Consider the following 17,939-nt stretch of genomic DNA (forward strand, 5'->3'; position numbering starts at 1 on the left):
TTGATGATAAACTGATGATAAATTGATAATAAATTGATGATAAACTGGTGGTAAACTGATGATAAACTGACGATAAACTGGTGGTAAATTGATGATAAAGTGATGATAAACTGATGGTAAACTGATGATAAACCGATGATAAATTGGTGATAAACTGATGATAAACTGGTAGTAAACTGATGATAAACCGATGATAAATTGGTGATAAACTGACGATATACTGGTGGTAAACTGATGATAAATTGATGATAAACTGATGATAAACTGACGATAAACTGGTGGTAAATTGATGATAAAGTGATGGTAAAGTGATGGGAAACTGATGGTAAACTGATGATAAACCGACGATAAATTGGTGATAAACTGATGATAAACTGGTGGTAAACTGATGATAAACCCATGATAAATTGGTGATAAATTGATGATAAGTTGATGATAAACTGATGATAAATTGATGATAAACTGATGATAATTTGACGATAAATTGATGATAAGCTGATGATAAATTTATGATAAATCGATGATAAACAGATGATAACTGATGATAAATTGCTGATAAACTGATGATAAATTGCTGATAAATTGCTGATAAACTGATGATAAACTGATGATAAATTGATGATAAATTGATGATAAATTGCTGATAAATTGCTGATAAACTAATGATAAATTGGTGATAAACTGACGATAAACTGGTGGTAAACTGATGATAAATTGATGATAAACTGATGATAAACTGACGATAAACTGGTGGTAAATTGATGATAAAGTGATGATAAACTGATGGTAAACTGATGGTAAACTGATGATAAACAGACGATAAATTGGTGATAAACCGATGATAAACTTGTAGTAAACTGATGATAAACCGATGATAAATTGGTGATAAACTGATGATAAATTGATGATAAACTTGTAGTAAACTGATGATAAACCGATGATAAATTGGTGATAAACTGATGATAAATTGATGATAAATCGATGATAAACAGATAACTGATGATAAATTGCTGATAAACCGATGATAAATTGCTGATAAACTGATGATAAACTGATGATAAATTGCTGATAAATTGATCATAAACTGATGATAAACTGATGATAAACTGATGATAAATTGATGATAAATTGGTGATAAACTGATGATAAACCGGTGGTAACTGATGATAAACTGATGATAAACCGACGATAAATTGGTGATAAACTGACGATAAACTGGCGGTAAACTGATGATAAATTGATGATAAACTGATGATAAACTGACGATAAACTGGTGGTAAATTGATGATAAACCCATGATAAATTGGTGATAAACTGACGATAAATTGATGATATATTGATGATAAACTGATGATAAATTGATGAAAAACTGATGATAAACTGGTGGTAAATTGATGATAAAGTGATGGTATGCATTATAAATAAAATGTTTTATTATTATTAGTTAGAGGGATTGATGTCCGTCCAGACAGCAGCAGATTTCTGTCTGCAGCTCGGCGGTCTCCTGCTGTTTGCTCCTGATGCTTCCTGTTTGCTTTGATGGATCATGTTTCTCCGCAGGGATGGCTGACGTGCTATCTGACGTTGGTAACGGCGTTAGCTTCGCTCTGCTGCTGATTAACCGGCCTCACTGACCTGCAGCTTCTCTGCTCTGACACCTTTAACATGTAACTGAATTAGATCAGAGCTCCGCCTCCATCAGGGAGCACAGCTTCCAGCACCCATGGTCATAATGACACTTAACACCTGATGTCACTGTGCACCAAAGGAAAATATCTGGAGAACATCTAGACAAGTCCCGGAGGAGATCCTCTGCAGACCCGTTCCTTCCTGCTGCAGAAGGTGGTGGGGGGGGGGGGGGTGACCCGAGGACAACACTGTCTTCTCTGCGGCTCAGATGATGACAAGTTTAACGGTGTGAAAAGCAAGAGAGAATCATCATCGTTCATTCAGTGGTTCTGCACAGCGGTTCTACGCAGCGGTTCTATGTGGCGGTTCTATGCGGCGGTTCTACAAGGCGGTTCTATGTGGCGGTTCTATGTGGTGGTTCCATGCGGCGGTTCTACGCGGCGGTTCTATGTGCCGGTTCTATGTGGCGGTTCTATGTGGCGGTTCTATGTGGCGGTTTTATGGGGCGGTTCTACGGGGCGGCTCTGTATGGTGGTTCTGCACGGTGGTTCTGTACGGCGGTTCTGCACGGTGGACCAGCGGTGAGGCCCAGCAGAGCAGCTCCGTCTGTCTCAGGTGATTTTCTCAGGGCTTAATGTCTTTGTCACAGAAGGATTAGGTTTTGATTTTAACGATGAAGCACGTTTCCAAATGAGCTTCATGGAGCAGAACGTGGTCTCCAGACCTGCTGCTGGTTCCTGCTGTCACGTTAAGATGACATCAGCAGCGCCGTCCATCATCTGGGAGCCGCATGCTCCTGTGATAGGATCACCAGACTGCATCAGCTCCCATAAAGCAGCTCAAACACGTTAAGGGGAAGCAGCTGTGAAGCCGCCAGCTGCTTCCTGGTTAATGACATCACTTCCTTCCTGTCCAATCAGATCAGCCCTGCGTTGGACCAGCCGCTAAACACAAGTGGTCCACAGCTGTCCCAGCAGAGGACACACCATAAATACACACAGATGCTCCAGATGATCTCTGGAGGAGCTTTTGTTCTGCAGGAGAACATCAGCAACAAGCGGCTAAACTGAGACGAAGAAGAAGAAGAACAAGAAGAAGAAGAAGAAGAAGAAAGTGAGATGGATGAAGGTTCTGATTGGTTCATTCTGAACGGCCGTCAGAATGAAATGTTTCATTTTCTATCTGATCCCTTAAATTCATTCATTAACTCCATCCCTCCATCATCCCTCCATCATCCCTCCCTCCCTCCCTCCCTCCATCATCCCTCCATCCCTCCATCATCCATCATCCCTCCATCATCCATCCATCATCCCTCCACCATCCATCCCTCCATCATCCCTCCCTCCCTCCATCATCCCTCCACCATCCATCCCTCCATCATCCCTCCCTCCCTCCCTCCCTCCATCACTCACCAGTGTGTCCTCCATGCTGTAGTTAAACATCTTCTGTGAGTCCATCTTTAGCTCAGAGATAAACTCTTGGTACTCTGGGTTCTGAGGTTCTCGGTACGTCAGGATCTTCACACACTGAAGAAGAAAAGAGATTTAAACCAAACTACTCAATCTTAGATGGGAGGACAGACAGAACACTGAGTCATCAGGTTCTGGCCATATTTACGCTGGTACCGGTTCCTCGGGTTAATTTATGAGCTGGTCTCTTTTAAATAAATACATATTACATAAATAAATACACATATAATAAAGAAATAGTCTAATTTTTAGCTTCTGTAAGGTTCTATCTGTTGTCTGATCCGAACAGAACCTCTCCACTCCTCACCTGCTCTAAGCAGTGATTCTAAGTGGTCCTGAGCTCTGACACTATGGTTCTGACCGAGCTGACACTCAGCACAGAACTCCGACCCGGCTCGGATCCGGACCCAGACCAGAACCGACCCAATGCCTGATCTAATGGAACAGAAACAGCTGCTGTCAGTTTTTATTCAGCTTCTGTAAACCGATGCGTGTCACCTGGAAGGCGTCCTTGGCCACGGCGTCCTCTTCGTCACCTCGCTGCCACGGCTTCTGGCCTCTGGAGCTCAGACTGTCGGCGAAGAGGTCGATGAAGAAAAACACGTACTCTGAGTGAGGAAGGTCGGCCTGCCAGAAGTGGATCATCAGCTTCCTGAAGACGTCCGCAGGGCAGCAGACGACCATCACTGCAGGAGAGGAGGAGGGGGGGGGGAGGAGAGGAAGAGGACGAGGGGGAGGAAGAGAGGAGGAGGAGAGGAAGAGGGGAGAGGAAGAGGAGGAGGGGGAGGAGGAGAGGAAGAGGGGAGAGGAAGAGGAGGAGGGGGAGGAGGAGAGGAAGAGGAGGAGGGCAGGAGAACGATGAGGAAGACCAGGAGGAGGAAGATGAGAGTTTTGAGTCAGAAAGTTGCTCAGATGTCTGGACGGGACAGAAACATCTGAACTGGTTCTGGATAAAGTTGGACAACATAGAGCGACTGGACCGACCAACCAGAATCTCCGGCCCAAACCCGGATGGAAATCCATGAATCATCATTAGAATGAAGTTCTGATCCAGGAAAGTTCAGTTCAGTCAAGCAGAGAGGTCCTCAGTGAGGCTCCTTAACCTCATGAACCCTGATCATCTGGTTTTAACTCTGGGTTAGTTTTTCATCACTGATTCGCCGTCCCTAATGCTAGGGGTGATGCTATCTTCTAAGAGCTATGATTGGTCGATACAAGAAACAACAAGAAACAACAAATAACAAGAAACAATAAACAACAAGAAACAACAAGAAACAAAAAACAACAAGAAATGACAAAAACATCATAAAACAACAAAAAACACAAGAAACAACAGAAAACAACAACGACAAAAAACGATAAGAAACAACAGAAAACAACAAGAAACAACATAAAACAGCAAGAAATGACAAAAACATCATAAAACAACAAGAAACAATATAAAACAACAAAAAACACAAGAAACAACAGAAAACAACAAGAAACAACAAAAAACAACAAGAAACAACAGAAAACAACAAGAAACAACAGAAAACAACAACAAAAATGACAAGAAACAACAAGAAATGACAAAAAACGTCATAAAAGAACAACAACAACATAAAACAACAAGAAACAACATAAAACAACAACAAGAAACAACAGAAAACAACAAGAAACAATATAAAACAACAAAAAACAACAAAAACACAAGAAACAACTGAAAACAACATAAAACAACAAGAAACAACAAGAAACAACAAAAAACAACAAGAAACAAACAACAGAAAACAACAAGAAACATCATAAAACAACAACATAAAACAACAAGAAACAACAAAAAACAACATAAAACAACAAGAAACAACATAAAACAACAAGAATCAACAAAAAACAACAAGAAACGACAAGAAACAAAAAAATCTACAAAAAACAACAAAAATTAACAAAAAACAACAAGAAACAACAGAAAATAACAAGAAACGACAAGAAACAACAAAAAACAACAAAAAACAACAAAAAACAAGAATAAACAACAACAAACAAAAAATATACAAAAAACAAGAATCAACAAAAAACAACATAAAACAACAAGAAACAAGAAACAACAAAAAACAGCAAAAACAAATATAAAACAACAACAACAGAAAACAACAACAATATAAAACAACAAAAAACAACTAAAACACAAGAAACAACTGAAAACAACATAAAACAAGAAGAAACAACAAAAAACAACAAGAAACAAACAACAGAAAACAACAAGAAACAACAGAAAACAACAACAAAAATGACAAGAAACAACAAGAAACAACAGAAAACAACAAGAAATGACAAAAAACATCATAAAACAACAACATAAAACAACAAGAAACAACAAAAAACAACATAAAACAACAAGAAACAACAAAAACAACAAGAAACAACATAAAACAACAAGAAACAACAAAGAACAACAAGAAACAACAAAAAACCACAGAAAACAACAAGAAACAACAGAAAACAACAGGAAATGACAAAAACAACATAAAACAACAAGAAACAACAGAAAACAACAAGAAACAACAAAAAACAACAAAAAACCACAGAAAACAACAAGAAACAACAGAAAACAACAGAAAATGACAAAAAAAACAACACAAAACAACAACAAAAAATGACATAAAACAACAAGAAACAACAGAAAACAACAAGAAACAACAAAAAACAACTAAAACACAAGAAACAACTGAAAACAACATAAAACAACAAGAAACAACAAAAAACAACAAGAAACAAACAACAGAAAACAACAAGAAACAACAGAAAACAACAACAAAAATGACAAGAAACAACAAGAAACAACAGAAAACAACAAGAAATGACAAAAAACATCATAAAACAACAACATAAAACAACAAGAAACAACAAAAAACAACATAAAACAACAAGAAACAACAAAAACAACAAGAAACAACATAAAACAACAAGAAACAACAAAGAACAACAAGAAACAACAAAAAACCACAGAAAACAACAAGAAACAACAGAAAACAACAGGAAATGACAAAAACAACATAAAACAACAAGAAACAACAGAAAACAACAAGAAACAACAAAAAACAACAAAAAACCACAGAAAACAACAAGAAACAACAGAAAACAACAGAAAATGACAAAAAAACAACACAAAACAACAACAAAAAATGACATAAAACAACAAGAAACAACAGAAAACAACAAGAAACAACAAAAAACGACATACAACAACAAGAATCAACAGAAAACAACAAGAAACAACAAAGAAAAACAAGAAACGACAAGAAACAAAAAAATCTACAAAAAACAACAAAAATTAACAAAAAACAACGAAAAACAACAAGAAACAACAGGAAACAAGAAACAACAGAAAACAACAAGAAACGACAAGAAACAACAGAAAACAACAAAAAACAACAATAAACGACAACAAACAAAAAAATATACAAAAAACAACAAGAATCAACAAATAACAACATAAAACAACATAAAACAACAAGAAACAACAAAAACAGCAAAAAACAATATAAAACAACAAGAAACAACAAAAAACATAAAGCAAGAAACAACAAACAACAGAAAACAACAAGTAACAACAAGAAACAACAGAAAACGACATAAAACAACAAGAAACAACAAAAAACAATAAGCAGCTGCAGTCCCTGTCCTGTGTTTTTGCAGCTGCATTGTTTCATTTGTCCGCTGGATTCACTAAACAGTTTACACAGCCGCCAAGTTCGCAGTCTGCACCAGTTTAGAGTCTGGAAGCAGTTTTTGTCTCTTCAGCCACAAACACGGCAGATACATAATTTGTCTTAAATAATCTAAATTACAGATAACTCCAGGTTCTGACCTGAGGACGGTTCCTTTAGAATAATGTGGCTGTTTTCCTGGTAGCAGATGGAAAATACAGTAAAATGATGCGTCCCTTCACTCATTAATTAAGAAGGCAAGTTTATTCACAAATCGCTTTTCAGTACCATTCAAAGAGCTGAAGGGAGGATGGATGGATGTTCGAAACCACAGCCAGATCCTGCTGCTGGCTTCATCTGCAGCCTGCATGAAGCCTTTTGCAGGACTGAAGCTTGCTGTTGTCATCGGTTCTGGATCAGAACCATTGATCAAAGCTTGATGTTTTATTGAGTATTTGGGTCATTTCCAGCTTACTCCTTCTGTCCTGAATGAATCGGATCAAATGCCACTTTGTTCAGCCTAAGACTTCCTGGATCGACTACAGGACAGAACCTACGATCATTTGGACTCTGGGCAGAAGATCAGAGAAGATGACTGCAAACGGTTCTGTTCTTTCTGAAAGCAAAGCCATTTGACCCGATTCATTTCCATGAATGGTTCTGGGCGGGGGAACTGGTCCCAGGCAGAACCAGCAGAAAAATGCAGCTGGTGTGGAAACAGGTTCTGTTGTTGTTCTGATGTCCTCCTGTGTTTTCTTTTCTTGTCCAGTAATTCTGTGTCACAGGAAGCCAACCTTCTCAGCTCAGAACCAAGCTCTGAATTTAAATGAGAAGCATCAAACCTCTTCAGATAATCAGGAAGCCAAACTTGAGCTTCTCCAATCAGCCGCAGGGCCTCCAGCTGAGGCTGTAATGAGCCTCTGAGTCACACGTTGTTCACCTCCTGCAGCTCAGCCCCGCGCCGTCAGGAGGCTCTGGCCAGAAAACTCCTGCCTTTCACAGCCAAGGTGGAAAATCCAGCTTCGCCTTTTGTCTCCAGCAGAAAACTGAACATTTTACTACATTTTTACGTTTTCTCTTTTTCTCTATGTTAAGGTTCAAAGGTAGCTCTAAATAAATAGGTTTTCAATTCAGTTTTATTTCTATAACTAATTAACATCATATCATCTCAAGGCTCTTTGCAAAGTCAGCTTCCATCAGATCCTCCATGTTGGTGAGAAAGTTTCCTCTCTAAGGAAACCCAGCAGGTTGCATCAAGTCTCTCCAAGCAGCATTCACTCCTCCTGAAAGAGCGTAGAGCCACAGTGGACAGTCGTCTGCATTGTTGATGGCTTTGCAGCAATCCCTCATACTGAGCATGCATGAAGCGACAGTGGAGAGGAAAACTCCCCTTTAACAGGGAGGAGAACCTCCAGCAGAACCAGAACCAGGCTCAGTGTGAACGCTCATCTGCCTCCACCCACTGGGGCTTAGAGAAGACAGAGCAGAGACACAGAAAGCTCAGAAGCTCACATTGACCCAGGAGTACTTTCTATGTTAGAGAAGACAGAGCAGAGACACAGAAAGCTCAGAAGCTCACATTGACCCAGGAGTACTTTCTATGTTAGAGAAGACAGAGCAGAGACACAGTGGGCAGTCGTCTGCATTGCTGATGGCTTTGCAGCAATCCTCTCTCCAGACAGAAGGATGGAAGAAGCTCCTTCAGAGCAAGGATGTTGGATGAGTTGATAGACAGAAGAGGGACCTAAGGAGGAAGAGTCCAACCAGGCCTTCATCCAATCAACAACCAGCTCGTTTCCATCAGGTACGAGACACAGGTGAGAGTTTGATCACCTGGTTACTACAGTTACCGCCAGAAGAAGCGACCAGTGTGAGGATCTGAGCAACTCCAACCAGAACTGTGATGGTTAGAACATCTCCACAGCTCTGTGGGAGGCAGAACCTACCAGAACCAGAGAACCAGAGAGCCAGAGAACCAGAGAACCAGAGAACTGAACAGTGCTGAGAAAACCCACTGAGAGAGTTCCTGTTGCAGCTCAGAAACGGTCGTCCAGCAGCTGCTGGTTGGTCATCAGGTTCTCTCAGGGTTCCTGTCTGCTGAGGCTCCAGCAGCTAAAGGTGTCCCACCTCCATGACGAGATCAGAACCAATCAGAAGGCAGCTCGGCTCTTTCCAAGAACGTCAGGACAGGCGTCACAGTTGGTCGGCAGTGTTTGGCTAAGGAGCGGAAAGACAAGGTAAAATTAGCCCGAACGTGTTTAACAGGAAATTCCTGCAGATCTGATACCGGAGCTGAGCGTCTGTGGGAGGCGGCGGGTCGCTGACCTCGGTTAATAAATGCCCAGAAGGGAAGTTTCAGGCTGCTTCATACAGAGATGCCCCTGCAGTCAGAGGAAGCTGGAGGCCCTTATTGCTCCCAGACTGCAGACACCTTCCAGATAAACATGGTGGAAAAGCAGAGACAGCACAGAGAAAGCTTCTGGTTGTCCATGAAAAGGTCTGCTGCGTCTGATCCACTTCCATCAAAGCCTTCATGTGTTCCCAGCTGATCGTCACAGGATCCATTTCAGACTGCTGAACCTGTACCAAACAGGTTTTTACTGCTGGAGGCCCTTCCTGATGGAGGGACTGACTGAAGTCTCCATTAACCCAGGAACACCCAGAGCTGCAACTGAACAGCTTCAGGAGATAAATGAAGGAAAAATCCTGTTTCATCCGTCATCTGTTGACTGGCTTCATCTCTGCAGAGCTGCAGCTCCAGCTCCTTACAAACAGTCACACATTATCTTTTACTGAGCAGGGTTCTCTGGTTCTGCTGCAGAACCAGAGTAAGTTCTGAATCCCGCTCCTGTCGCTGCTCGGCGGTAGAACCTGCTCATAGCCAGACGCAGGTAAGGACACCTGTGCTCAGGTGTCAGTTACGTCATGTTTTGCTCATGTAAGAGCCTGAGATTCCCTCCCCAGAGAGGAGGACAAAGTATGAGGGAGAGCTCATTACCCCCCCGTCTCATCCCGGTAGAAAGGTCCCAGGTCCAGTTTCTCCCTCTGGACAAGCTTCAATGTTAAATGGAGGTGAATTTATGGCTTATGGTATTTATCCGTTTAAAGGGGACATGACCTGCTTTTCATTTCTTCTTCTTCCCTTGGAATCCTGCAGCTGTGGTCCATCTAAAGTGAAACTGCAGCGTTTGTCTGAACTCCTCGTTAGCCCCTGATCTGAGGGCAACTCGTTTTGGTGCCGTCTCTTTAAATCTAATGGATGCGCTTCACGCCCCGCCCCCTCCAGGTCACAGACCCTTCCACTCCCCCCCCATCCGGCCATTTTTGTAGTCTCCAGCGTGGACTACAAAATCACTCTGAGAAATAAAAACGGTGGATTCATCAGACGGATAAGCTGGAAATCCAGGACCTTGTTTATCCGCTGCGAAGCAAATGTTGAGATGTAATTGTTCAAAAAGCGTAACAGAGCAGAGATAAAACTGAACGGCTCGAACAATCTGACCCAACCAGAACCTAAAGATCTCCGCAGCGCCTGGAGAGACTAGATTTAACTGTTCTGGGCGTATGTCCCTTTAAAAGTAAATAGTGAAATACCCTTTTTCAATAGAGTCCATTTAGTAATCTTTGTTGGATTAAAAATCCCAAACTGTTGGAATAATGAAAACGTTCTGAATCAGCGTTCCTTACGAAAGAAGGAGGAACCGTTTGGATCCGCTCTCTCATAAAACCACATCCATGTTACTCTGTTGAGATTCATGGAACAAACAACAGATTTCAATAATTAATCTGAATTAGATTAATAAAGAAAGTGGTAATTAACTCATTAACCCTTCGGTTCTCCAGAGTAGAACCTGCAGTCGTGTTCCTAAACACATTGGAAATATTTCCACTAATCGAGGACTTTATTTTCAGATTTGACTGGTTCTCTGAGGCGTCAGGTTCTTGTGTCGGAGCCGCAGGAAGGAACCCTTGGACCTCTTTGGACTGTTTGCTTCTGGTTGAACAGAAAACTATCCCGTCATGTTTCACTGATTCAAATCAAGCTCCAGATGTTAACGTGTTGGTTTCATTTCATCCTTCAGACTCAGAACATTAAAGCCCAGTTTGATCCGAGCTGGACGGGAACAACAGGAAGTCTGCAGGAGTCCTGATCTCCCTGGTTTCTGATGTTAGTCTGGAGAACGTTCTGAAGCGATTCCTGAGGAACGTCTCGGAGGTTTTCCAGAAGAATGGAAGAAAGGCGACCCAGAAAGGTTCTGCTGCCGGGGTTGAGCGTTAATGTTTCCTCGCTGCGTCCTCAGCACATCCTCCTCCAGCTCTGAGTGGCTGTCTGGCTGCAGCTGCATCGATCTGGATCAGGTTTCCTCTGGCTGCCGGATGCTGGGATCAGCAGCTAATGTTAGATCTAACGACCTGACGCACAGACAAACGGACCAGAACTGCACAGCGCTCGTATTAACAGCTGTTCTGATCCGTGGCCCAGAAACCATCTGGGTCTCTGTGATCTCATCCGCCTGCTTGTGAATCTCTCCCAGTGTTTGTGTCAGAGAACCAAAGCTGCCGTTGAGATTACAGTTTATGGCGGTAATAAAGCCGATTCTCTGGGCCGGGCTTACTGTGGGAACGTCGGACCTCCTGAACATCAGCTGTTCAGGAACTTGGCTCTCCGTCTGGGGGAGTTTACAGCCTGCATGATGAATTCAGGCCAAAGCAACAGAAACCTGAGCAGCAGGGAGGAGACCCGGTGGCCGGTTCTTCCCACTCAGATGGTGGATCCAATCCAGAGGGTCCAGAACCCAATCATTTAAACCATCCTCCAGAACCACAAAGGTTCTGTTGCATCTGAAGACACCAGCTACCCTCAGGAACTAAAGATCCACTCATCTTCCAGCCTCTAATCTCTCCCACCAAGATGGAGCGCGTTCTGTGTCAGAACCAAGGTCCGTTCTGAGAGCGGATCCTGGTGGAGACCGATCACCTGGTTCTGATTCACTGGACCATCAGCGGCGACAGTTCTGCTCATCCTGGACAGAACATCCAATACTCCAATCCCAGGTTTGATGCCAGGTGATGCAGCAGCTGAATCAAGACAAAACTTCCTGCAAACCTTCAAAATAAAAGCCCTAAACAAACATCAGAGCTACTCAGAAGGCTTCCTCTCTGCGGATCAGAACCAGCTGTGTGGTTCTGTGCAGTGGTTCTTCTGGCTAAATGCTAACTGCACCGTCACTCAGCTACACATCTCTCATCTCTGGCTCCTCTTGGACTCAATAAATTATTTTTCTGTTAGAATTCAAACCTTTAATCATTTAATCTTAAGTGTCACTTCTGGACAGAATCCAGTTGATCACAATATTCTCCTACAAAGACTTGAGCATACTGTAGGGATTAAGGGGAAAGCATTAGGCTGGTTTAAATCTGATCTGTCGGACAGATTCCAGTTTGTTCATGTTAATAATAAATCTTCCTCAAACTCTAGGGTCACCTGTGGAGTACCACAGGGTTCAGTCCTTGGACCAATTCTATTTACTATATATATGCTTCTGATTGGCAAAATTATCAGACAGCATGGGATTAATTTCCACTGTTATGCTGATGACACTCAGCTATATTTATCCATAAATCCTGATGAATCCAATCAGTTACTTCGACTGCAGTCATGTCTTGATGACATCAAAAGCTGGATGACTTTAAATTTCCTGCATCTAAATTCTGACAAGACAGAAATTGTAATCTTTGGACCAGAGTCTTCAAAAAATAAAGTTCTTAATCAATCACTTAATCTGGATGGCATTAACTTGGCCTCTGGTAATAAAGTTAAAAATCTTGGTGTTATTTTTGACCAAGACATGTCATTTAAATCTCATATTAAACAGGTTTCCAGAGTTTCCTTTTTTCACCTCAGGAATATCGCCAAAATTAGAAACATTCTGTCCAGGAGTGATGCTGAAAAACTAGTCCATGTGACATCATCAGGGGAGGCAGATCATCCTCTATTACCATCTACCATAGAAAGTACTCCTGGGTCAATGTGAGCTTCTGAGCTTTCTGTGTCTCTGCTCTGTCTTCTCTACCATAGAAAGTACTCCTGGGTCAATGTGAGCTTCTGAGCTTTCTGTGTCTCTGCTCTGTCTTCTCTAACATAGAAAGTACTCCTGGGTCAATGTGAGCTTCTGTGCTTTCTGTGTCTCTGCTCTGTCTTCTCTAACATAGAAAGTACTCCTGGGTCAATGTGAGCTTCTGAGCTTTCTGTGTCTCTGCTCTGTCTTCTCTAAGCCCCAGTGGGTGGAGGCAGATGAGCGTTCAAACTGAGCCTGGTTCTGGTTCTGCTGGAGGTTCTCCTCCCTGTTAAAGGGGAGTTTTCCTCTCCACTGTCGCTTCATGCATGCTCAGTATGAGGGATTGCTGCAAAGCCATCAACAATGCAGACGACTGTCCACTGTGGCTCTACGCTCTTTCAGGAGGAGTGAATGCTGCTTGGAGAGACTTGATGCAACCTGCTGGGTTTCCTTAGAGAGGAAACTTTCTCACCAACCTGGAGGATCTGATGGAGTCTGACTTTAGAAAGAACTTAATGTTCTTGTGATGTGAATTGGAGCTAAAGAAATAAAATTGAATTGAATTAAATGAATAATTGAAAACATCACGCCTACGACGTCCCGTAATGATACTGAAACATGTTGCATCGTTGATCAGCTGGGATGTGTATTGGTGCCGGTGGACCTGAACGGGCTGGGAGAACAGCTTCAGGACCGTGAGTTTGGGTCAGATGTTTAATATGTTCTATTTTCTGTTGGACAGAAACTCTGTGTTTGCAGATCCGCTGCAGTGGACTGAGCTGGAAGAGGTGCTGACAGTGTTTTGGATCATCAGGAAGTCTGTAGCCAAAATATTCAGAACAAACTGGTTCTGCTGCAGGACGCTGTGCAGCACCCGTCTGTTGTCTAAATAAAGATCTGACGAGCCGTGCAATCAGACGAGATGTGGTGACCAGCAGGGATCCGTTTTATTACCAAAGCTTTCTTTAACCGCTGGGATCCAGAACTCTTTCACAAAGGTGCCGGGCCCAGAAAGGCAGAACAAGAACAACACAACCCTTAGAGAAGTCTGAGCAATTTGACCAGTGGAAATTAGAATCAATGTTCTGTTTGATAATCTGATCAATAATCTGAACAATAATCTGATCAATAATCTGATCTATAATCTGAAGGATAATCTGAATTTCTGGTATCTGAAACAGAGACATGAACCTCTAACTGCAGAAAACAGAACCACATGGGAAAAAAACATCAACCTGTTCCTGTTTAGATCAAATCTGTTCTGGAAAGAACCAGAACCTCCTACGTTCCTGGATGGATGGACGGGTCTTTGTTCTGGTTCTGCTGTCTACCTGCTGCTCTGATTTGTGGCTCCTCACTGTAAACACGGTGGAGCGTGAAACAGGAAGCGGGAATAAAAGCTAACGAGCTCTGACTTCATCGTATCTCTGAGTTCTGATAAGCGGCTCAGACTCTGACCCGGCTCCGCTGCTCTGACCTTTGACCCAACTGTCAGACTGGGCTCGTTCCCAGCAGAACCGGCAGAGTTAGCCGTGCTACGGTTCACTCCGGTTCTACGGACTCAGAACCACAGCCACTGTTCCCTGCTGTGTTGATCCTCACAGGAGATCAGAACCAGACATTTACCACAGGTGGTTCTGGGCCCGGTGGTTCTGGGTCCGGTGGTTCTGGGTCCGGTCGTCCAGGTTACTGACTGTGAGGAGTTTTAGTAAGATTTAACCAAAGGTTCTGTTGGCTCTGAGGAAAAAACAGAACCGTTTTCTGGATCTTGGTTCTGGTCCTTAAATGAAACGTTTCTGGATTGGACTTTATTCTCACCGAGACACAAGAACCTCCTATTCCACCACCGGGTTCTGGAACCACAGAACTGCAGCAATCAGACAGATTGGACCTATGCCGCCTCTTCAGAACCGAAACCTGGAAAGGCGGGTGTTCCGGACCGTCCGTCGGTCCAGAACACCCGGGTTCGGGTCGGGGGGGTAGCAGCTTCAGTAGGGAGGCCCAGACCAGCTCCACCGGACCTCGGGCTAATATTCTGGAAACGACCCAATAAACTAGATCTGGTTTTGAAGCTATGTCAGAACTTCTGCTGTTTAACTAATCAGAACCTTAAAACCCAGAAACCAGATTACAGAACCACAACAGGAGCATCAAGAGGCGCCGGCAGTTTTGGGACAACCTGGTTCTGCCTGGTTCTCCAGGTCGACCGGCACGTCCCACACCAGAACCGGGCCAGCTCGGTACCAGCTCGGTAGCGGCTCGGTACCAGCTCGGTACCAGCTCGGTACCAGCTCGGTACCGGCTCGGTACCAGCTCGGTACCAGCTCGGTACCAGCTCGGTAGCGGCTCGGTAGCGGCTCGGTACCAGCTCGGTACCAGCTCGGTAGCGGCTCGGTACCAGCTCGGTACCAGCTCGGTACCAGCTCGGTACCGGCTCGGTACCAGCTCGGTACCAGCTCGGTAGCGGCTCGGTACCAGCTCGGTACCAGCTCGGTAGCGGCTCGGTACCAGCTCGGTACCAGCTCGGTACCAGCTCGGTACCAGCTCGGTAGCGGCTCGGTAGCGGCTCGGTACCAGCTCGGTACCAGCTCGGTAGCGGCTCGGTACCGGCTCAGTACCAGCTCGGTACCGGCTCAGTACCAGCTCGGTAGCGGCGGACTCACCGCGGCCGTTGTTCTGGATGTCGGTGAGGATCTGCGAGTAGTTGATGGGCGTCTTGTTCTCCTCGAACACGCAGGTGTGGGTGCTGATGTTGGCGCCCTTCAGCTCCGTGTACAGACCCTCGATGGCGAAGTAGCACGGCCGGTCGTCCGCCTTGGTGTCGCTGAAGATCAGCGTCACGTGTCTCTTCCAGCCGAAGTTCTGGCAGAGCCGCAGGCCGAACCGGCCCAGCTTCCTGTGGGTGGGGCCCGTGTTGGTGATGGACGGGTAGACGCCGTCGTAGAAGCCCACGGCTGGGGCGCCGGCGGTGATCATGGGCACCTCCCAGTGGGTGGTGAAGAGGCCGACCGGGGAGGAGGTGTAGGAGCAGCCCGGTCCGATGAAGGCCCACGGGTCGTAGGACCACTTCAGGTCCACCGCCACCAGGGGCGCCACCGAGTCCGAGCAGATCCCGTCCTTGTCCTCGCTGCTTTTGAAGGCGTAGGCGAGGCGGTGGTGGGGCAGCAGGGTGGGGTTGGAGTTGATGGTTCTGATGGCCCGTTCCACCGCGGGCCCGACCCGAGGCCACGCCCAGGGGTACTTCATGTTGCTTTGTGGGAGAATCACCGCCAGCGTGATGTTCTGCTGCGGCCGCCGCTCGTGGTGCGCCCGGCGCTGGCGCCGCACGCCTCGCCGTCGAGGCTGCCGCCCGACAGACGGGTCCGTCAGGAGCAGCAGAACCACCAGCAGAGTCCAGGTCTGCTTTGACCAGAACATCTTCCCCAGCTGGTCGTCCTCTGCCACACCGGGTCAATCAGAACCTGCGGAGAGGAACACACCATGGCAACTGTTAAGAAAGCAGAACTCTTTCCTCGGGGGGGGGGGGGGTTGCAGGTATCCTGTGTCGGCCCCTCCTGGGCGACCTGCTTTGGGGGCCCCTTTGGGAGTCCGGGGTTACGGGTCCCCTGACGCCTGCCTCTGTGATCAGGGAAGGTGGGTCTTCGGTTCTCCACAATCACTATCAAGCTATTTCTGGATAATCTTCACCTAAACTAGTGCACTCTCACATCTCCCACAGGTGCAAGGTTCCAGGTATTAAATGTTCACTTATATACAGAAAGCCTGTAATTTATTTATTTATTTATGTTCTTTCACTTTCTTTTTTAGGTATTACATTACACATGTCAGCTTAAATAATAATACATTTAGTAATGGTATCAAGGTGTTACTCTATTGTATCTGTTGCTTTATGTCTGTTGGTTGTGCTGTTCTTTTTCCAGGTGATGGAGCAGACAGAGAACGTTTTATCATTCTCTCCCTTTTATCTCCTCTTTCTTTCACCTCGGCAGAACCTCCACCCAAACCACCGACCCAGCAGAACTTCCACATCAAAACCACCGACCCAAAAGAACCTCCACCCAAACCACTGACCCAGCAGAACCTCCACCCAAACCACTGACCCAGCAGAACCTTCACTTAAACCACCAACCCAGCAGAACCTCCACCCAAATCACCGACCCAGCAGAACCATTATCACAGCTCAAGAGGAGAGATTGCTGCAAAGCCACTGACACGATCCGATAAGCAGAACCTTTGTACCCGGTTCTGCTTTTATGAGCGCCAGTCAGACTGTGCTGTGGTCCAGTTTGGAGCTGTTTCCTTTCATGGTTCTGAGAACCTGTGGTTCTGAATCAGAGCTCATTTTACAAAACGTACCAGAAACTAAAATGTTTATCTTAGAAAAAATTTTCCAGAACCGTTTAGCTTCCTAATGGAGCAGAATCTGGGTCAGAGTGTGAAGGTCCAGACTGTTGGACTCAGAGGAACCAAATGTTCCCGCCAGAACTCCAGACGGTGGTTCTGCGCTGTGGTTCCTACGGACCAGGACTGTGTGGCACTGAAATCTCTGTATGTTCTGAAAGGTTCTGAGCCGAAACTGGTGCTGCCCTCAGAAACTGCGATCCTTTTGGACCTTCTGGGTCCGTGTCCTTCAGATCCAGACTCAGAATACCGGGATAAATAGGAACCATCTGCAGCAGTAAAACCCAGAACAGTTCTGGACCTGAGAATGTTCTAACATGAAGTGACGTGAAGCCTCAAACAGGTCAGAGGTTCTGTTCAGGTTGTACATGAAGAACCTGAACTGAACCCGACTTTAATCAGAGTTCGGTTCTGGAGGGAACAGCTGAAACCTGAGACCTTCAGGCTGTGAAGAGGTCCGACCCGGTTGTCCAGAACTCTGACAGATAACTCTGGCGCCGGTTCTGGAGCACAGCAGCTCCACTAAGTCTTTGTGACTACAGGAATGTCCAAACCCGACCTGATGAGTAGAACTGAAACAAGAACCCAGATGATGGGTTTGAGCAGAACCATCTGAGCCCAGTTTTCTTTTGCTGACCAGAGAACCTGAAGCCGGTCCAGAATCAGAACACAAACCCGACCTGATGGTCCAA

At 44.8% G+C, this 17,939-nt stretch overlaps 1 protein-coding gene across 3 annotated transcripts in view; it reads right to left on the minus strand.

Moving 5' to 3' along the window:
* The window catches only part of LOC105920525 (atrial natriuretic peptide receptor 1), a 47,579-nt gene that overhangs the window by 29,217 nt on the left and 423 nt on the right, over positions 1 to 17,939 (minus strand). For 2 of the 3 annotated variants that reach the window (XM_036135634.1, XM_036135632.1), the window contains exons 2-4: positions 15,510 to 16,307; positions 3,597 to 3,784; positions 3,042 to 3,155 (exon numbers count right to left, since the gene is read on the minus strand). In XM_036135634.1, the coding sequence (XP_035991527.1) occupies positions 3,042 to 3,155; positions 3,597 to 3,784; positions 15,510 to 16,263 (1,056 nt within the window). In that variant the 5' untranslated portion in view covers positions 16,264 to 16,307. Of the gene's footprint in view, positions 1 to 3,041; positions 3,156 to 3,596; positions 3,785 to 15,025; positions 15,050 to 15,509; positions 16,308 to 17,939 lie in introns of those variants that run through there. The other variant, XM_036135635.1, reaches the window with a different exon arrangement.

Source organism: Fundulus heteroclitus, chromosome 3, assembly GCF_011125445.2.
Source record: "Fundulus heteroclitus isolate FHET01 chromosome 3, MU-UCD_Fhet_4.1, whole genome shotgun sequence".
Classification (NCBI taxonomy): domain Eukaryota; kingdom Metazoa; phylum Chordata; class Actinopteri; order Cyprinodontiformes; family Fundulidae; genus Fundulus; species Fundulus heteroclitus.